The sequence below is a fragment of the Leptosomus discolor genome, chromosome Z (assembly GCF_034619465.1).
Source record: "Leptosomus discolor isolate bLepDis1 chromosome Z, bLepDis1.hap2, whole genome shotgun sequence".
NCBI lineage: Eukaryota > Metazoa > Chordata > Aves > Leptosomiformes > Leptosomidae > Leptosomus > Leptosomus discolor.
In genome coordinates, this window is record NC_141419.1 from 93,321,549 (window position 1) to 93,339,060 (window position 17,512).

The window sequence follows — 17,512 nt, forward strand, 5'->3', positions numbered from 1 at the left end:
GCAGAATTCCCAATCTTTCTCATGTTTGACTCTGAGAACTTACCTCAAAATTAAGAGTTTCTACAAATCTGGTTTTTTAATTTGTACCTTGTAATGAGTTGTGTTATTATACAAATATTTTTCTTTTAATTTTTCCCTCTTTAAAAGTCCTATTATTTCCTTAAGCCATCTGGTACTATGTTCCAGAGGAGTTTTGAGTTTGAAATGGCATTTAGTAACAAAGGTTGTTGCAGAAACGTTTAACGTCCCAAAACAACACGGATGCTGTACTGGATGCGTAACTTCATTCAGTACAGGCAAAGCCTCTATGCAAGAGCTTGCCATGTAGGTACTCACTGGTTGAAAGAGACGGTGCTAATAAATACATGTTTACTCTGCATAGTACAGATAGAAGAAACAAGTCACAGGGTTAAAGCTTGCCCTGTACTGCATGGGAAACGTGTCTTTTAATATGGTGGTGGCATTATAGAAGTGACTTTATCATGATGCTACTCTTTTTTTAAGATTAAGTTCTCTAGCTGCATTTATTATGCTCTTAAAATATCTGTACTTAATTAAAAACTATTTTTCATTATCGTTTTATTTTATCATACTATTATTATTAAATTTAGTATTAAAATTATTATTATTAAATGTGGTATTTTCTTTGGGAAAGATGGGTGAGATCTGGAGATGCCCAGAGGGTTTGCTGAGCAGAGAATACAGTTTTTAGAATAATCTTTATTAGGGCTTATCTACAGCTTGCTTGGTTATTTGGCAGTTCCTGCCTTCCTGTGGACTAACGAATAGAAGTCTGAAAGGAGATTTGCTACGTGTCTCGTAGACCTCTGGCAAATTAGCTGTTCAGAGAAACCTGTTGTAAATGTACACCTTACTGTAGGAGTTTAGCAACTGTGGAAAAGTAGCCTTATAATACAGAAACAAACCAGTTTTTGCTGGACTTGTTTATTTCCAGAATACTTGTAATAGAAATCAACACAGTTTGCATTAACTTGAAAGAGCAATATAACGGAATTCCTTGCTTTTGACCCCGTCAGGGGTAATCGTGATTTTTATGTTTCATAGTTTCAGACTTGGTGAAGTAATGTTTGCTCTCAAAGCAGTTTCTGGAAACCTTTGTCGTGCAGCTAGTAATGTTTTAGCATTTAACAGGTACACCTGGGGAAAAAAGAACCACAACAACAAAAAAAGCCCAGCAAAAGGCAGCTGTAAGCAGTGAGGGGTATCGGCTGTTGTGCAAGTGAGGAACACACAGATGTGACTAAAGAGGAGCTTGGCGCAGCCTAGTCTGTCTGGGATACGGGGAACCCGGCAGCAATGAAATGTGCCCGAATCTGCTCCGTTTCAGCTGACTGTCTGGGTGCAAGGTAACGCGTTGACAGTGACGATGCTAAATAGGCACCGCTAATCTGGCCAGCTGGGGAATTTGTTAGACTTAAGTGACGGAAGAGGATACCACATGCTCTTGTAGATCTTCTTATGAGGAATAATAGAATAAGAGCTGCTACAAGGGTTTGGTTTTTCCTTAGAAGTTGGCCATCTGGCGTCTTATGAAACGGCATAGTCCCTTTTCCATCGCGTGGTCTTTGTCATTTTGCGACTTCAATTTGAGCAAGAAGGAAAATTGTCTGGGTGTTTTCTTGTTATCTGATTTCTGTCTGTTTGTTGTTCTGTGTGTTGTTCTGTGCCTGAAACTCTCCGTTTCAGGCCCTGGTTGCTGTAACGCTGTCTGAACTCTTAAGTGGTTTCTGTGTAGGACGGAATGCTTATTCCCCATCTTGAAGATGAGGAAGTAATATTTCAGGAAAACAACGTGTTGCCACAGAGATCTGTAATGGAGGAAGGAGTTGTGATGTAGGACATCTGAGTCCCCACTTCTGCCCTGACTGCCTGGCTATCCTGATTTTCTCTGCCCTGTCTTGATAAGGTGTTTTTTCCTGGAAGCGAAGAGCTCTGTGAAATCAGTTAAAGTGACGGGCATTGCAGACAGGTCTTTCTGTAAGCCTCCTGTTTATACCCACAGCAGGGTATCTGCAGCCAGGTTTTTGTAAGCCAGACTTTTCAGATGATGAATGGCGTGGCTGTGGACTTGGCAGTGTGAGGTTTACGGCTGGACTCAATATTAAAGGTCTCTTCTGACCTAAATGGTTCTACGGCTGTCCCTCCTTCCTTCAAGGTAGCCCAAGTCAGAGTGAAGATGGGCGGTCAGTCAGGGTGAGGATTAGCTTGGGACTAGTTTGTGTGTGTTCTGGATCTGGACAGGTTGCAGTGAGCCCCCTCAATACAACCAGAAGAGAGTTTTGCTTTGAGGTGGGCCCAGTTAGTCAAGGTACAGCGCCGGTGTGAAAGACCAGTCTGGCACTCGGACTCAGCGGAGGGTGTTTGGCCAAGTGGCAAAGATCCCGTGCTGTTTGGTAGTGCTAGGTTGAATCTCGGGAGAACGAGGTCAGCAGTGACTGAATCTTAACCTCCGGCCAAGGGTCAGTCTGCAGCTGAAAACTTTGAGACGTGATCATGCTGGTGGACATGGGGGAGGGAACGGGCTTGTGTCTTCAGCAGTTCAGCTCTCGGGCTCTGGTGGTGTGCTGGTCAGTGCTGGCGCCTGATTACGGCCCTGTAGGTGTACTCTCTAAATAAAAGAGATAACCTCCGGTCAGTGTCATTTTTGGCTGTCTCTACAAGCCAATTTCTTACCAATCACTTTGTCAGTTCTGCTTTTCTGCACATTGGCTGCTCGTGTACTTCCCGCAGGGTCTGCAGGCTTGACTCTCTATCTCAGGAAGGATGGTATTCAACATACGGTATACCCGTAGGAGTATCAAAATAAACCATAAGTGTTTATTTCAGTTAAAATTTACAGAAACATTGAAAAGCTCGTGACTTGAGCAAATTTAAAACCTCAAGAAATGCCGTTTTTGAAGATGTTGTTATTACAGAAGGTAATATGGCTTTAATTTCAGATTTATAATTTTAAATAAAATGCTGTTGATTTACTGTTGGTTTTGGGTTTTTTTAGGATACAACACCAGTATTTGAAGAGGAGTCAAAACCTATTTATTGTCAAAACTGTCAAAGCGTTTCTTTCTGCGCGTTTACGCAGCAGTCGTTGCTGGTGGTGTGCTCCAAGTACTGGAGGGTAAGACAAGCTCGCTGGACAGCACCCGGCTGCTTCTCCCTGTAGAAGCTGCGTAATTAATCTGCCAGTACGGCATTCAGATCAAGATGGTCTGTTTCATGTGTTTATATTGAGACCGAAATTACCTGCTGTCTGGGCATTTTAATTGGTAATTGGTGAGTGACAACAGACTTCTCTGTTTCTTCTCAGGTTTTTGATGCTGGAGATTATTCCCTCTTATGTTCGGTCCCTAGTGAAAACGATCAGACCTGGACTGGTGGTGACTTTGTGTCAGCTGATAAAGTGATTGTGTGGACGGAAGATGGACAAAGTTTCATATACAGATTACCAGCCAGGTAGTCAACAATGAAATACTCTGCTTATTTGTTTTTTTGAGATAGAAACATGAGCAGCTTTTGAAGAAATACTGACTCTTTGGCTTTTATTTTGTTACAAAATCATACGGATGTTGCAGAATCTAGCATTCCATGAGCATGTTTTAAAGTGTGTGTCCCCTAAACAGGTGTTGAAGCAATGCTGGGTAATTTAGCTTGCCTCACCAAGGATTGCTTCGCTAGTTTCTGATATTACGCTAACTCTTTTTTCACTTCCTAATGGAGCTGTGTGGTGGGAAAAGGTGCATTTTGCTGTTGAACAAGTGTCAGAATTTAAAAGGAAATATAAATGAAATATTTCCTTAACCAGGTCCAAATAAGGAAGAAATAAGATTTTGCTATATGGAGTAGGATGTAAATGTTACTGTGTTGTTGTGACGGAGTACTCGTTCAGCCCGTTAGGGAAGGCACGAACAGCTGAGTTAGGACACGTAAATGTGAAAATATAAAATTAATTTCAATTTAGATATCAAAGGGGTTAAGTAAATGTAGAATGACAAAAGTAAAAGAAAAAAGTTTTCTTCTGTCATCTTTGTGACACACAAACATCTCTTTCTTCTGGGTGGAGATACAGTTTTATCTCTGAGATCCTTGCCTATTCTCACACGGATCGGGCAAGAACTCCTTTCACACCCTCTTACATGATCAGAGCATCAGGAAGCGAGCAGATCTGTCTGGTGATCTGTCGGAGGAATCCTCTAGTTTGGTGTGTTTTGGTCCTGAGTCTCGATGTGTTGAAGTGCAAAGCAGACCGAAAGCCAGGCTTCCTTCCTTCTTTTTCCCTTCAGTTGTGAGTGTGGGGGGAACTGAGGTGCACACGCTTGGAGCAGTTACTAATTGATGAAGCATACCCTGTACGTTAAAGTAGGAGTAATGACCTGCTGTACACGGTATAATAATTGAAAAAGTGTAATGTTTACGGGCTTGGGGTTTGGTTTTGCTTAGTGTTAGTTAGGCAGTGATGTAGTAATCGCTCTCCAGTAATACACGGAATTTTATTCCTTTCTCTTTGTTCTTAAACCCAGCTGTCTACCGGCTAGTGATTCATTTCGCAGAGACGTGGGGAAAGCAGTAGAAAATTTAATGCCGCCTTTATTGTACAGTGTGTTGGACAGAGCAGATAAACAGGTAAGATACGGGTCTTTGGAGTTACTTTTATGGACTGCTTGTCTGGTTTTGGAGAGTTGCAGCATGCATACCTCGTGACCAGTTCTTCTCTTTCCGAGTAGTCCTTTAGGATTTCTTGCTTTCCTAGAGAAAGCAGACAGTGCAACTTCCCTGCTGTTCTGTTGGGTTTGGTTCTTGTTGGTTTTCAGATCGATGCAGAGGTTCCTCTCTGGTCAAGTGACTCTTCAGTTCCTCTGTGCTAACAGTTCATTGTTCCTCGGTGCCTGGGGAAAAAGTTGTGATGTGTGTGATGATGAGGCAATAACTGAGCAAGAGCTTTTGGGGTCACAACTTTGAGTTCAAAAGCTTAAATCCTTGCAAAGTAAAGCAAATGGAGTTTTGTAGGCCAGAGTCCTCTTTGAGCTAGACTTCATCTGTGTGTCGCACTGCGAACTGTGCCTGCTGAAGCACCATGTATCGAAGACTGCTGCGTGAGGTATCTAGTACTTACATCTGTACTACTAGGTGTAAGGAACTGTCTGCTTTACAAATGCTATTAGTACAAGACTATTTGTAGGAATCCTTTTTGTATCTTAATCATTTAATCTGTTGGCAAATTTGGACATTGAAACTTTTTTCTTTTTCTTTATTTTGTCGGTCAATATTAAAAGTTTTTTGCTTCCGTTGTGGACCATGTTCCTTACCAAGTAGTGTAACTTCAGCTCACCGTTGTGGTTATTTTAGAATACACACACATACGTATATGTAAAATATTCCACATAGGAATATATTTAGAACAAACCCAAATATATATATAAACATCTTTTTTCCTGTCCCCTAAACCTGTGACTTGTTTTGTAACTAACCACATTTCTTCTGATTTGTATTGCTGTATTTGTTCTTTCTCCTGTAAGAAAGAGAAAGCGTAAAGGTGCTAATGTTTGTCCTGCTTTTTAAATGTACAGTGGGTATGTGGGGAGAGTACATTTTGAGGTTAGTAGGTGGTTTGCGTGTGATCTGAAGTTGTGTTGTTTTTTTTTTTAACAGCTACTAATATGTCCTCCAGTTACTCGATTCTTCTGTGGACAGAGGGAGTTTTCCTATAAGCTGCTAGTTCAGGGAGACTCTTCGGGGAGACTGTGTATTTGGAGTGTGCCTGATACTCTTGAACCACGAGGCAGTGCAAAAGGTATGCCTGATCAGTGGGCTCGTAACGGGCTTCTCTGGTTGTGATCGGTGTTTTGTGGCTGGAAAATGCACTGCTGCTTTTCCTGCAGATCCATCAAATTGTGTGGTGGTTTTGTTGGGTTTTTTAACTGTTAGCTGCTTGTAAGGGTTATAGTAACTTAATTTTTTTTGATATATGATCCAAATCTTAATTTACTTTGAATGTTTTTCAGGTATTGAGTTTTAACTGCTTTATTCTGAATACTAGCTATGGCCATTGCTGTCTGCCTCTTGTAGCTTAAATCATATGCTTGTCCCGTTCTCACATAAGTTGTTTCCATGTGTCGCTGTAGCTTCCCTCCTGTAGTCGGTAAATTAATCTCCAGTGTGTACCTCTGGCTTCGAACCAGGCGTTGTAACACAGTGTATTTACACTTTGAGATCTTTTCAGAAATGCATTCTGAACGTCTCAATTTATTTTTAATTTTTTTTTTTCTTTTAAATCCTCCTCCTGCCTCACCCTTTCCCTTGTTTCTTTTTAAACAGGACTGCAAACAACAACATCCATATCCCTCCAGGAAGCTTTTGATAAACTTACCCCTCGCCCTGCTGGGATCATAGATCAGCTGAGCTTAATACCAAACATCAACGAACCACTTAAAGTTACGGCCAGTGTGTATATCCCGGCACACGGGCGGTTGGTGTGTGGTCGCGAAGATGGCAGCATCGTCATCGTGCCGGCCACCCAGACTGCCATAGTCCAGCTGCTGCAAGGCGAGCACATGCTCAGGAGAGGTACGCAGAAACGCTCTGGGGTAGCGCGGCAGGGTGACAGCGCGCCTGCCGCTTGCAGGAGGTGCTCCAGTCCGGGGTGGCTTCACGAAGTGAGCATCGAGTCGCTTCACGGGCAGAAACCATGTCACTGTGGCCTTACCGGTTCTGGGGTCCTGTTCTGTAACGAGAAGCTGCAGTAACAAATCGGCTGTGGGAGGTCCCTTCCCTGGAAAGCCTTGGGTGTTTCTCCTGGGTTTTTGCGATGCGGTGGCAGAGGTACGGCGGGGGACACCTCCCGTCTCTGCCCGGTGTTCAGCTGGGCTGTCCGTGTGCGGGGAAGATCTTCCTGGGGAACCGACATGTCTGTCAGAGCGTTCCTCTCTGCGTATTGTCTGGTTAGCGGAGTGGTACGCGTTGGCCTGCTGCTGGGTGTGTTTTGGTTGCAGACAACGTAGTTTTAATACTTTTGTGGTCACGGTTGCAGAACAAATATTTGGGGTTCGAGTTTTACAAATGCTGACAACTGAAAGAGACATGGAAATGTTTTTCTGTAAATACACCTGAGAGCTTGTCAGTTCTGTACAAGGCTGTTGGTGGTGCTCTTTCCTTTATATAAACTGATTTCCTTTGTGTAAGTCTATACAAAAAATGTTTTTTTTTTCTTAATGTGAAGTTTGATGGCTTCAGAGTTGATATGTTATTCCACAAATAAGTGTTGGTGATTCATACCCTCATAAAAATACAGAAGTGCCTGCATGTATTCTATGTGAGGCTTGCTGTGCTTGCTACAGAGCATCATCACGTAGAGGAAAAAAGTTCCACTCTGTCTTGCAGGTATTGCATAGAATACTTGATTCTGGTATCGAATTTACTGTGCTCACTTTGTCAAATTTGCCATCTAAAAAGGCAGTTTCTCTAAGCATCTTTTGCAATAGTTAAAAGGTTAGAATGAGAGTGATTTACCTCCTGGGTTTGATCTTGATGAGCGGAAGACTCCCCATTCTTGCTCTCTGTTCGCAAAAAATATTTTCCTTTTCAAATTTAAATTTGATGTTGTTAACCTCTTCTGCACAAGCACCAAGTACATAACACTGCAGACTTGCGTGCCAGCATTGTGGCCAGTGCAGAGTGAGATTACACAGTTTTCCTGGTACTGGTCCTTTTGGTTATAACCTTGGATAAGTTCACGTTTGACGGGGAAGGGTATTAATTTTTTCACATCTTTGTGGCCTTTGTAAATTTTTCTGGGATTTTTTTTAGGGCAAAGAGGCTATTTTAACACAGCTGAATTACATAAGTGAGATTGTACAGCAAGACAAGAAGCATTGTTCATATTCAGCCCATATCCAGTAGAAAAATCATGAACACTTTAAAAAAAAAAAAAGAAAAAAACAGGGCTAATTCTGTAAGAACTTCTGTCAAAAATTGCAGTGTGTCTGTGTTTGGTTTTTTTTTATCAAGAACAGTGTTTTGGATAGTTAACTGAATTACTTTTTTTTTTTTTTTTTTTCTCTTTCCCCCTTACCCAATTTCTCAGGTTGGCCACCTCACCGGACTCTCAGAGGCCATCGAAACAAAATTACATGTTTACTGTATCCTCATCAGGTTTCTTCTCGTTATGATCAAAGGTATTTGATCTCAGGTGGTGTGGATTTCTCAGTCATCATATGGGATATATTTTCTGGAGAGATGAAACATATCTTCTGTGTACATGGTGGAGAAATTACACAGCTTCTAGTTCCACCAGAAAACTGTAGTGTAAGTTTTACATAATGTCTGATAACCTGTCTCACGCTTTCCATAAATGGTACAGCTCCTCAAATCCTTCCTGAGAATGTAAATGTGGTATGAAATACTAAAAGAGTAGCACTGACCCAATGTCTAATGCTTGCAGGCACTTAAAAAGAGCTTAATTGTCGTGTTAACCTCTGTTCTGTTCGCGTTGTGTTTTAGCTACTTAAAGGATTAAAAATAATGGAAAAACTGGGTGTTAAAATCTAGCTAGCTAAGGAACCGCTTGGTACTTTATGATATATACAGCATTAACAGCGGGAGAGGATTTCCCCGACGTGGAAGCGGGCTTTCCCCTGGAGGTGTTTGCGGATGTGATAGGCAGGCGCTCCCCACCAGTCAGCCCGTAGGTTTTAAAGGCAATTTTGTCTCTCGTAACCTGGATAATGGGTGGAATTTAATGAACGAAGTCGCACTGATTTACTTGAAAACTATGGTTTCACTTTTTTTTGCTCAACAGAACAGGTTCTAGTACCTGTTTGCTCCTCATGATGTGCAAAAGGCTGGATTCAAGAGAATTTCTGCAGGTGCAATTCTGCTTCTAGTGACTTCAGCGAGTTTAGCCGTAGACTGGTGTGCCTGGGTTTTGTTTAGGAAAGAGGGCATCGATCACCGTGCTTGGTCCAGCGAAGGAATTATTAAATGCAAACTCTCTGCAGTATGATTAAGATTTCTTTTGTTTTCTTTTTCCTTTTTTCTTTTGTTAGGCGAGAGTCCAGCACTGCATTTGCTCTGTTGCCAGTGATCACTCAGTAGGTCTTCTGAGTCTGCGGGAGAAAAAATGCATCATGCTGGCGTCCCGTCACCTTTTCCCTATCCAAGTGATAAAGTGGAGGCCTTCCGATGACTATCTGGTGGTGGGGTGTTCGGACGGGTCTGTGTACGTCTGGCAGATGGATACCGGTGAGGCTGAGTTCAAAGATGTTGATTAAACAATTCTTAATATATATACTTGTATATTTGGTTATAGTTCTGTATAAGTTGCGTCTGAGAGAAGAGTTAACATTTTGTTGCGCATTTGTATTTGGAAATGTAGCACTTTACATAATCTACAGATTTTGGGCATCTGTTAGCTTTTGTTAAATACACACTTTAGTATTTGGAATAACTCATCTAGTTTTGGAGAAATTCAGCTTGCTGTAGCTATCTTCCCCCTACATATTTTCCTCGTTACCTTTAGAGAGACGGGTTAAAATGTTGGTTGCACTTGTAGTGTCCTCTCAGTTTTAGTGTCCACGCTTCCTCAGCAAATTTTCTTGAAAGCTTGGGGTAGACGGGCAGCACCTTGAACCTACAGTAGTCTCCTCGTCTGCAGAGTGAAGAAAGTGTTTGTCTGGCTGCTTTTGTCTGGGTTGTTTGGTTGCTGGTTTTTGGGTTAGTTTTAAAGGGAACTAATGCTTAGTTTAGAAGAAACTAAAAATGAGCCTTAACGGAATGGGCAACAAGGCATAAAATAACAGCTTTGTTGTAGAAAATTTTGTGATATTTGAAAAGGCAAAAGTGAGGAAGAAATGCGTCAAAACATACACAGTATGTAATTACCTTCCAACTCCTTAACTCACTTAAGGAAAAAAAAAAACACAAACCCTCCATAATGCCTGAATATTATTTTCAGCTTACTGTGAAAACTAGATGAGAATTGTTTTCTCTTGGAGCTCTAGGAAGAGGAACCTGAGATCCATTGTGAAAAATTTGATCCACACAGGTCGTTGGGTGGGAGAGGGAGTTCAAAACGACTGAAAACAGCCTTCCACTTAAAAAGTTGAGCAACTGCAGCGATCGCTGTCTGGGTGATATGGAATCGCATTGTGGGGCTTTTAAACTTGTCTTCATCTTTTGTTAATGTAGTTTTTCCTTACACACTTCAGCTTCATGGAAACTTAGGAAAATTCCACCCCTTTAGGAATATTAGTTCCAAAAATAGCCCTTAACACAACGGGAAGTTCTATGCATTGTGTCCTGTGGTGTAAATTATTTTCATACCTTGTTGTACTGGTGGTATTTTGGACATTCTGAATTATTTGTGCTTAAACTCACACTTTTCGAAATATTTTCAGGTGCGCTGGACAGGTGTGTGATGGGCATAACAGCAGTGGAAATCCTGAACGCCTGTGACGAGGCCGTGCCAGCGGCTGTGGACTCCCTGAGCCACCCCGCCGTCAACCTGAAGCAGGCCATGACGAGGCGTAGTCTGGCTGCTCTGAAAAACGTGGCGCATCAGAAGCTACAGACCCTGGCCACTAACCTACTGGCTTCCGAGGCGTCCGACAAGGTAGGTTCTGTTTTTAATGCAGCACCCGAAACGTTTATTTACACAAATAATTGAATAAAATATGGGAAGCCTTCATTGTGGTAACTGAAAGGTTCTTATCCAAAGCTCTCCGGAATTTTAATAGAAAGACCTAAACTAGCTTTACCTGGCCTTGGGTCCGTGCTAGGAGAACTCTTTCCCTCAACAAAGAGGATCAGTCTTCTTCAGCATCACTGTGCCGTTTCCAGTGCAGGTGGAGTTACGTGGTTTTGAACTGTAGCTGTAGATTTCATCTGCATCTCTTCTATTTTGTGCTTTCAGTGGTAGGGCTTTTCCTGCCCGGAGTCTAAACTCTCCTGTCTGTAACTCTGTACTGCTTTCACTGTGTATTTTCTCTGGGTTCAGTGAGAACAGAGGTTATGCACCAAATAAATTCCTCTCTTTCTAGATAGGTAGTAACGTATTTTTCATGTCACCCAACACAATCCCTTCCATATCTCTGGACATTGTTCCCCAATTTGTGTTGCTGTTCATGTATGCACACTGAAGTGGGGGGTAGCATCTACTGTTTTGGTTTGGTTTCTTTTCTGAGTTCGTTTTAAAATCTGGATTTAGCAGTGTTTTATAGAATCTGGCTATTTGCTCGATTTTATACGTTCTATCAATTTGTGGTATTGATGGGCAGACAAGGAACCAGCCTGTGACCCATATCCATCAGAAGCAAGTCTCACCCTTTTTGTTTTGTGCTAACATTGAGGAATGGAATCAGCATTGATCTGTTTTTTTCTTTCTTCCCCCGGTATTGGATGTGCTTTATCCATTCCTGCAGATCTTGCTAAAGGTGGAGCTAGAGCTTGATTTTATTTTGGTGGTTGTTGCTGTGTGGCAGTTCAGAAAAAGTATTACTGAAGTATATGTATGAGTAGATAGAAATGGAGTCAAAGTGGCTTTAATGCTGAAAATTAGTTACGGTTTGAGAAATTAAGTGTTTAGTGCTAGAAGATATTAATGGGCTTCGTTGATTCCTAAATATTTCAATGCTTTACGTTGAAGGACTTTAAAAATCATATTTATGATTTAAGTGATGAATTCAAGTGGACCTGTCAGTAGTAACTTGTTAAAAGCACTCATTAACTGTTCCTGAGCGCTGTATGTCTGTGTGGAGACGGCACGTGAGACACAGCGTGTGTACGCGTGTTCCTGTAGACACGAAACTTGGCAACGCAGGTGGATGTTGCTGAGTACTCTAACAACAGGCGACTTCCCAATCTGAGCGGTAAGTGTTAAGAGCTCTGGTAAGCAGAACTTTCTGATAGTGTCATAATGATGAGAGTCGTTAGGTGTCGGAGCAGTGGCGGGACAGCGAGCCTGCCCGTTAGTCTTTGCAGTCGGAGGATGAGTTTTCCCCAGCCGGGTGGTTATTGCACAACCTGGAAGCACCTTAGATATTTTGAGATGTGGGGAAGTGCCTCTTTTAACAACGAGCTTTTTTTCAAATTGACATCTCACAGTAAGAAATAACTTGGATTTCAAATTGTATAAAGACCTAATTTTTACATTTTAGCATAAATTTTCTTATTCTGAAGAGCAAATAGAGTACAACATGGCATGTTATCCTAAGAAAAGCTAGTACAGTGTACGAGTTTTAGGGAACTTCGGTATGGAGGATAGAACAGTACAAGAGCTAGTTCTTTTAATTTTGATGTGCCTAGTTATTAATTGGTCTGATGGATTTGGACTGACCGTTTTGAAAAGTAACAGGCATCTGACAGCATCACTTTGTAGAGATGGGACAAAAAAGCAAACAGTGAATTTTAGAAATAGGCTTAGCTATCGGTGGTAGTTCAGCTGGTGGGCTCAATAGCACGTCAGTGCGGGTGGTCAGAGGAGAGCTTGAAGGAGGAGCTTTCTCTTGGGCTCTGCATCATGCGTTTGTGTGTTGGCCAAGCACAGAGGAAAGGTAAGCTCTGACCTTGTCAGGGTTTTATGAACTTTGTCACAGAAAGAACATGGCCCCTGACTTTGAAATTTTTGTCTTCCTGTTAAAGATTAGTGGAAGGAAGTACAAAATTATCTTGGAGAAAACTGGGAAAAATATCCTTGGAGTGCGAGAGATGTGTGTAAGAGACTTTCCTTGCCCTCAGCACCTTGCTCTAGAGGATCTGCTTTGAGCAGGGGGTTGGACCGGAGGATCCCAGCCTTAGTGATTCTCCGGTTGTGACCTGCTTACCTTTGCTGGTGTTGGTGACTCCAGCGCTCTGCCCTTGTCATAACCTTTCTCTTCATAAAGACCTGTCGGAGCAGACAGGTGTTAAATTTGCGTGGTCTGTCGATGCTGCTCAGAGGTGTCACTGGAGCCCAAACAAGAAGAGCTGGTGTGGTCGCTGCTCCCCTTTTCGGTGAGGCAGCCTGGGCTGGGACCAGCAGAGAGCAGCAGAGCTCTGCGCCAGCCCCACCTGCCTTTTGGCGCTTGGCTGTGGCGCTGCCTTCTCTTACGTTCCGTTTGGGAAAGAAACGTCACCTGGAGAGCGTTCCTGACGCCACCACCGTCGTGACCGAACGAACACACGTGCGTGCAGGCTGTGAGCTGCTGCGTCCGCTGCAGCCCTTCCCACCCGTCGGTGTGAACCTTCCGCTTGTTCGTGCAGGTGTTCGTGCGCCGGGTGCGGGTTCCTCACACCTAGTGAGGGTGCTGCTGCCTGCAGAGGCGTGGTGCGTAGCCCAGCACCATGTGCTCTGTGCCAGAGGTCAGTGATAATGAACAGCTGAAATATTTAGGTTATGCTGTTGCTTTTAATTTTACCGTTGTGACCATTACCAGAGACCGCTTAATAAAAAGTCGCCTGCATTACATTCTGAGACAGTAACTAGATTTTTTAAATAAATAAGAATACGTGAGTAAATCATTGCATTGTAGAACATAATTTGCAGCTGTTAGCTATTGGTATTTAATTATTACTATTCCGGTTTCAATTAGCCATTATTTGTTTCTCATGCCAAATTTATTTAAGAAGCATAGTTTAGTCATTCTCCAAGCTGACCTGCAGGGGAAGGAGCAGAATTTGGCTGCTTGCCTGGCGCGGTGAGCTGGCCCGCGCTGCGGCTCCTCCAGAAGTGCAGCACAAGGAGGGGGGAGGGTGGTCTTGGTTTAGGTTTTCTTTCATAGTTCCTGTGACCGAATGTGACTTTTCTGGTAGTGCCTTACCTTTATTACATAAGTGAAATGGGTTTTAATTTGGGGAAAGACAGAAATGAAAAATTACTCTATTCCAGTGGAGTAGCAGATAGTATTGAAGACTTTGCCAGGTCTGCATTTCATTGTGGGAGAGCCTTTTGCTGTGTTTAGAGTATTGCACTCTGTGTGGGTGTGCGTTTGGATCTTGGGTTCGTTTGCTACCAAATGAGTGCGTGGGAATGACATAAAACGTTTGTGTGTGTGTGTTGAGAATCATCCTCTGAAAGTGAGCAAGAACTAGTGAGACCGATCGGTTTCCCATGTAAAGCTTATGTAAAACTTCAGAGAGGTCAGCTCTTCCTCTGGAAGCTTTTTACTGTAAAAAGCAGTCTGGCGTTCTTGGGGAATATGCGGTAACTAACAGCCACAGAAGAAGCAGAGTGCTGTGTGAACGAGAACCTTGAGAAATAAAACAACATGCTTATTCCAAAGCCGGGTTCATTGGAACAATAATTGAACGTGATGGGATGGATGTTATATCCTTTCATGCCAACAGTATTTTGGGGGTCTTTACAGCTGTAAAGGAAGAGATATATATGAAAACTAATTCAATTTTCAAACACGTGCTATGCAATTTGTACAAAACTTAAAGCAGCCAAGACTAGAAATGCTTACTGTCTTGAGAACAAATCCTTGGGAGAAAGTAAAGGGTACGTATGCATGTCCAATTCTCCAGTTGTGAGACGTGAAGTAGAATATCCATTTGTATTTATCACTAGGAATCACAGAAACATTTGTTGGGTTTCAGAGGTAGAATGAGAAGGTTGAAAAATGCAAGAGGGTGGGTGTTGTTAGCAATAACAGATCTGCAGCTCAGCAGACTTTCAGTGGTGACCACTCCTATGGCCCAGGGTGTTTAGAGCTTTAAGATGTGCCCATTGCTTCACGCTGGCGAGCAAGGGAAGCAGTATATCGGGACGTACATAGGACAGGGTAAAAACGTGTTACAGTTAGTGTATCTATACAGAATGTTTGCATTTTTGCAAGATATATAGAGTGTATGTCACTTGGTTGTATAGCCTGTGTGTATTTGTAGTGTACGTGTGTATATATGTGTGCATACCTATCACTTCTGTTAAAAGATTGTTGTTCACTTGGAGGAAGCCAAGTACTTGAGCATACTTTGTGTTTGTCATGGAGAGAATAAAGGTCTCAAACTTACATTAATGTTCTTTTGTACAATCTCCTTTTCTGAATTCTTTCAGCTCTTATCCTGTAGCATTTTAATTTTCTTTTTTTTTTTTTTTTTTTTTTTCCTTTGGGAGGAAGGGAAGGAGGAAGAAGATGGACTTGAGTAGTGGAGTGAACCACAAGTGACACACTAATTGCTTATCTGGACAAATTTATTAGTAACTTATTTTCCAATGGCATAAATAGATGCTATACTTCAGTATGCAAATATGAACTGTTTGGTGTGTTTGAAGTGTAATAATAATAAAATACTGACATTTTATTGTTCCTTGGAATATAACTATTATCTTTTAAAATTCATAAGAAAGAAATGTGAACTTCTCTTATCTAGAGATAAGATAAACTGATAAACTGTCTGATAAACTTCTGTAAGCGACATTTCTGTGTTTTAGGGGTGTAGCACTTGATCTCAAGTCTGACGTTCCTGACATTGTGTGAAGTACTGTAAAATTCTTCACTAATATTTTCATAACGTTTATCATAACAGGTTTTATACTCGTGTGAGTTTTCAAACTTCCATCATCCACAGCTTCCTTAATTTGTGAATTAACTTGATGGAAGGTGTTACCTAATCTAACCGAAATGTCGATTTTTTTTCTTTTTTTCCTTTTTTTCAGGGGAATTTACCTAAATATTCCCATAACTCCCTGATGGTTCAAGCTATAAAGACAAACTTAACAGATCCAGATATACATGTGCTCTTCTTTGATGTAGAAGCCCTGATTATTCAGCTGCTGACTGAGGAGGCCTCCAGACCCAACACTGCGCTCATTTCTCCGGAGAATTTACAGAAAGCCTCTGGCGGGTCCGACAAAGGAGGCTCCTTCTTGACTGGTAAACGAGCAGCCGTCCTCTTCCAGCAGGTCAAGGAAACAATCAAAGAGAATATAAAAGAGCATCTCCTTGATGATGATGATGAGGATGAAGAATCGATAAGACAGAGAAGAGAAGATGGTGACCCAGAATATCGCTCTAGCAAATCTAAGCCATTAACTTTATTAGAATATAATCTAACCATGGATACAGCAAAGCTTTTCATGTCCTGTCTTCATGCCTGGGGCCTGAATTCTGTTCTGGATGAGCTTTGCCTCGATCGTCTCGGGATGCTCAAGCCACACTGTTCGGTGTCCTTTGGCCTCCTGTCTAGAGGAGGCCACATGTCTCTGATGCTTCCTGGCTATAACCAGCCTGTCGGCAAACCGTCCTACGGTAGCGTGGAGGTAGGAAGGAAAATGTCTGTTACAGAAGGACTCGGGAAGGGGACGTACGGGGTGTCGCGTGCCGTCACCACGCAGCATCTCCTGTCTGTCATCTCGCTGGCCAACACACTGATGAGTATGACCAACGCAACCTTTATCGGAGACCACATGAAGAAAGGTCCGACCAGGTACAGCAAATACTCGCCTGATCTTGTGATAACTTTTTCTTTCAGAGTCTCTGTTTTGATACAGCATTTGATTTTGTGTAATTTTACGGTGGGGTTTGATGTACTAAATGGCTATGGGTTTGGTACCTAGATGGAACTGAGTGCTTTTCTTCTTCTTCCTTGAAGGTAGCGGTTTTTATGCCAAGATAACTATAATGCTTTGAATAGAGTTGTGTAATTTACACCGTCAGCAGAATGTGGAGTTGTATTCACATATGTACCAGTAGGCCTGAGAGGCCGTTTTTGTCCTCCTTTTTAGTGCTTAGTGTTTTTAAAGAGTTTTTGTAGTGAGTAGGTTAAACTATAAATAAATCAAAACATAGATGAACTTTTTATCACCAAAAAATAAGCTTGACAAGAATTGTAAATGAGGGAAGTTTTTTCTCTTTTTTCTTTTTTTTTTTTCCTTCTGTCAAACCAACTGTTTTCTATATGTTTGCTTTTCAAAGTTTGTTTAGTCACGTATCCTTAGCAAATAATCTCTCTTCTCCCTCACCCCGCCCCTTCCCTTATCCTCCTTCTCCTCCTCCCCCTTGATGAATATTTTGTGTTTAGGCCACCTAGGCCAGGCACTCCTGAGATGTCAAAAGTGAAGGCACCTCCTTCCATTTCAAGTCATGCAGCCCAAGGACAGATCAAGCAAGGTAAAAATCGCTCGCTTTGGAACAATTTCATATGTCATTTCAGCTCTTGACACTGAAGTTACCATCTTACTATCAAGTGATAAAAATATTGCTAGCTTCTACGTGGTAGGAAAAAGTAGTGTAATATTCTAGATAAAAAATTTTGGTGACTAAGACCTTCTTAAGAATTGGTAAGATGCTGATACTGTCATGAAGTCATTCCCTGACAATGAATTTTTGCCTATTTTGAGTGCTTCCAAACATTCTGGTGTTGAGGTGCCAGTGAGAGGTTTAAAGCCTGTAACTAAGAGCTGTACAGACTAATGCGAAACTGTTCGTGTATGTTGTAAGCTAAAGCATAAAGGTAGACACATCTAAGTAGTATGTGTACATTTCCTCTCCTTTTTATGAAGGAGGAAGGAATTATTTTATTTTAA

The 17,512-nt window shown here is 41.9% G+C and overlaps 1 protein-coding gene across 2 annotated transcripts in view; it reads left to right on the forward strand.

Moving 5' to 3' along the window:
- WDR7 (WD repeat domain 7) overlaps positions 1 to 17,512 on the forward strand; it is a 121,864-nt gene that overhangs the window by 7,510 nt on the left and 96,842 nt on the right. For both annotated transcript variants that reach the window (XM_086480375.1, XM_086480376.1), the window contains exons 6-15: positions 3,017 to 3,136; positions 3,326 to 3,471; positions 4,536 to 4,638; positions 5,665 to 5,806; positions 6,331 to 6,579; positions 8,096 to 8,316; positions 9,057 to 9,252; positions 10,407 to 10,621; positions 15,644 to 16,413; positions 17,008 to 17,096. In XM_086480375.1, the coding sequence (XP_086336501.1) occupies positions 3,017 to 3,136; positions 3,326 to 3,471; positions 4,536 to 4,638; positions 5,665 to 5,806; positions 6,331 to 6,579; positions 8,096 to 8,316; positions 9,057 to 9,252; positions 10,407 to 10,621; positions 15,644 to 16,413; positions 17,008 to 17,096 (2,251 nt within the window). The remainder of the gene's footprint in view (positions 1 to 3,016; positions 3,137 to 3,325; positions 3,472 to 4,535; positions 4,639 to 5,664; positions 5,807 to 6,330; positions 6,580 to 8,095; positions 8,317 to 9,056; positions 9,253 to 10,406; positions 10,622 to 15,643; positions 16,414 to 17,007; positions 17,097 to 17,512) is intronic.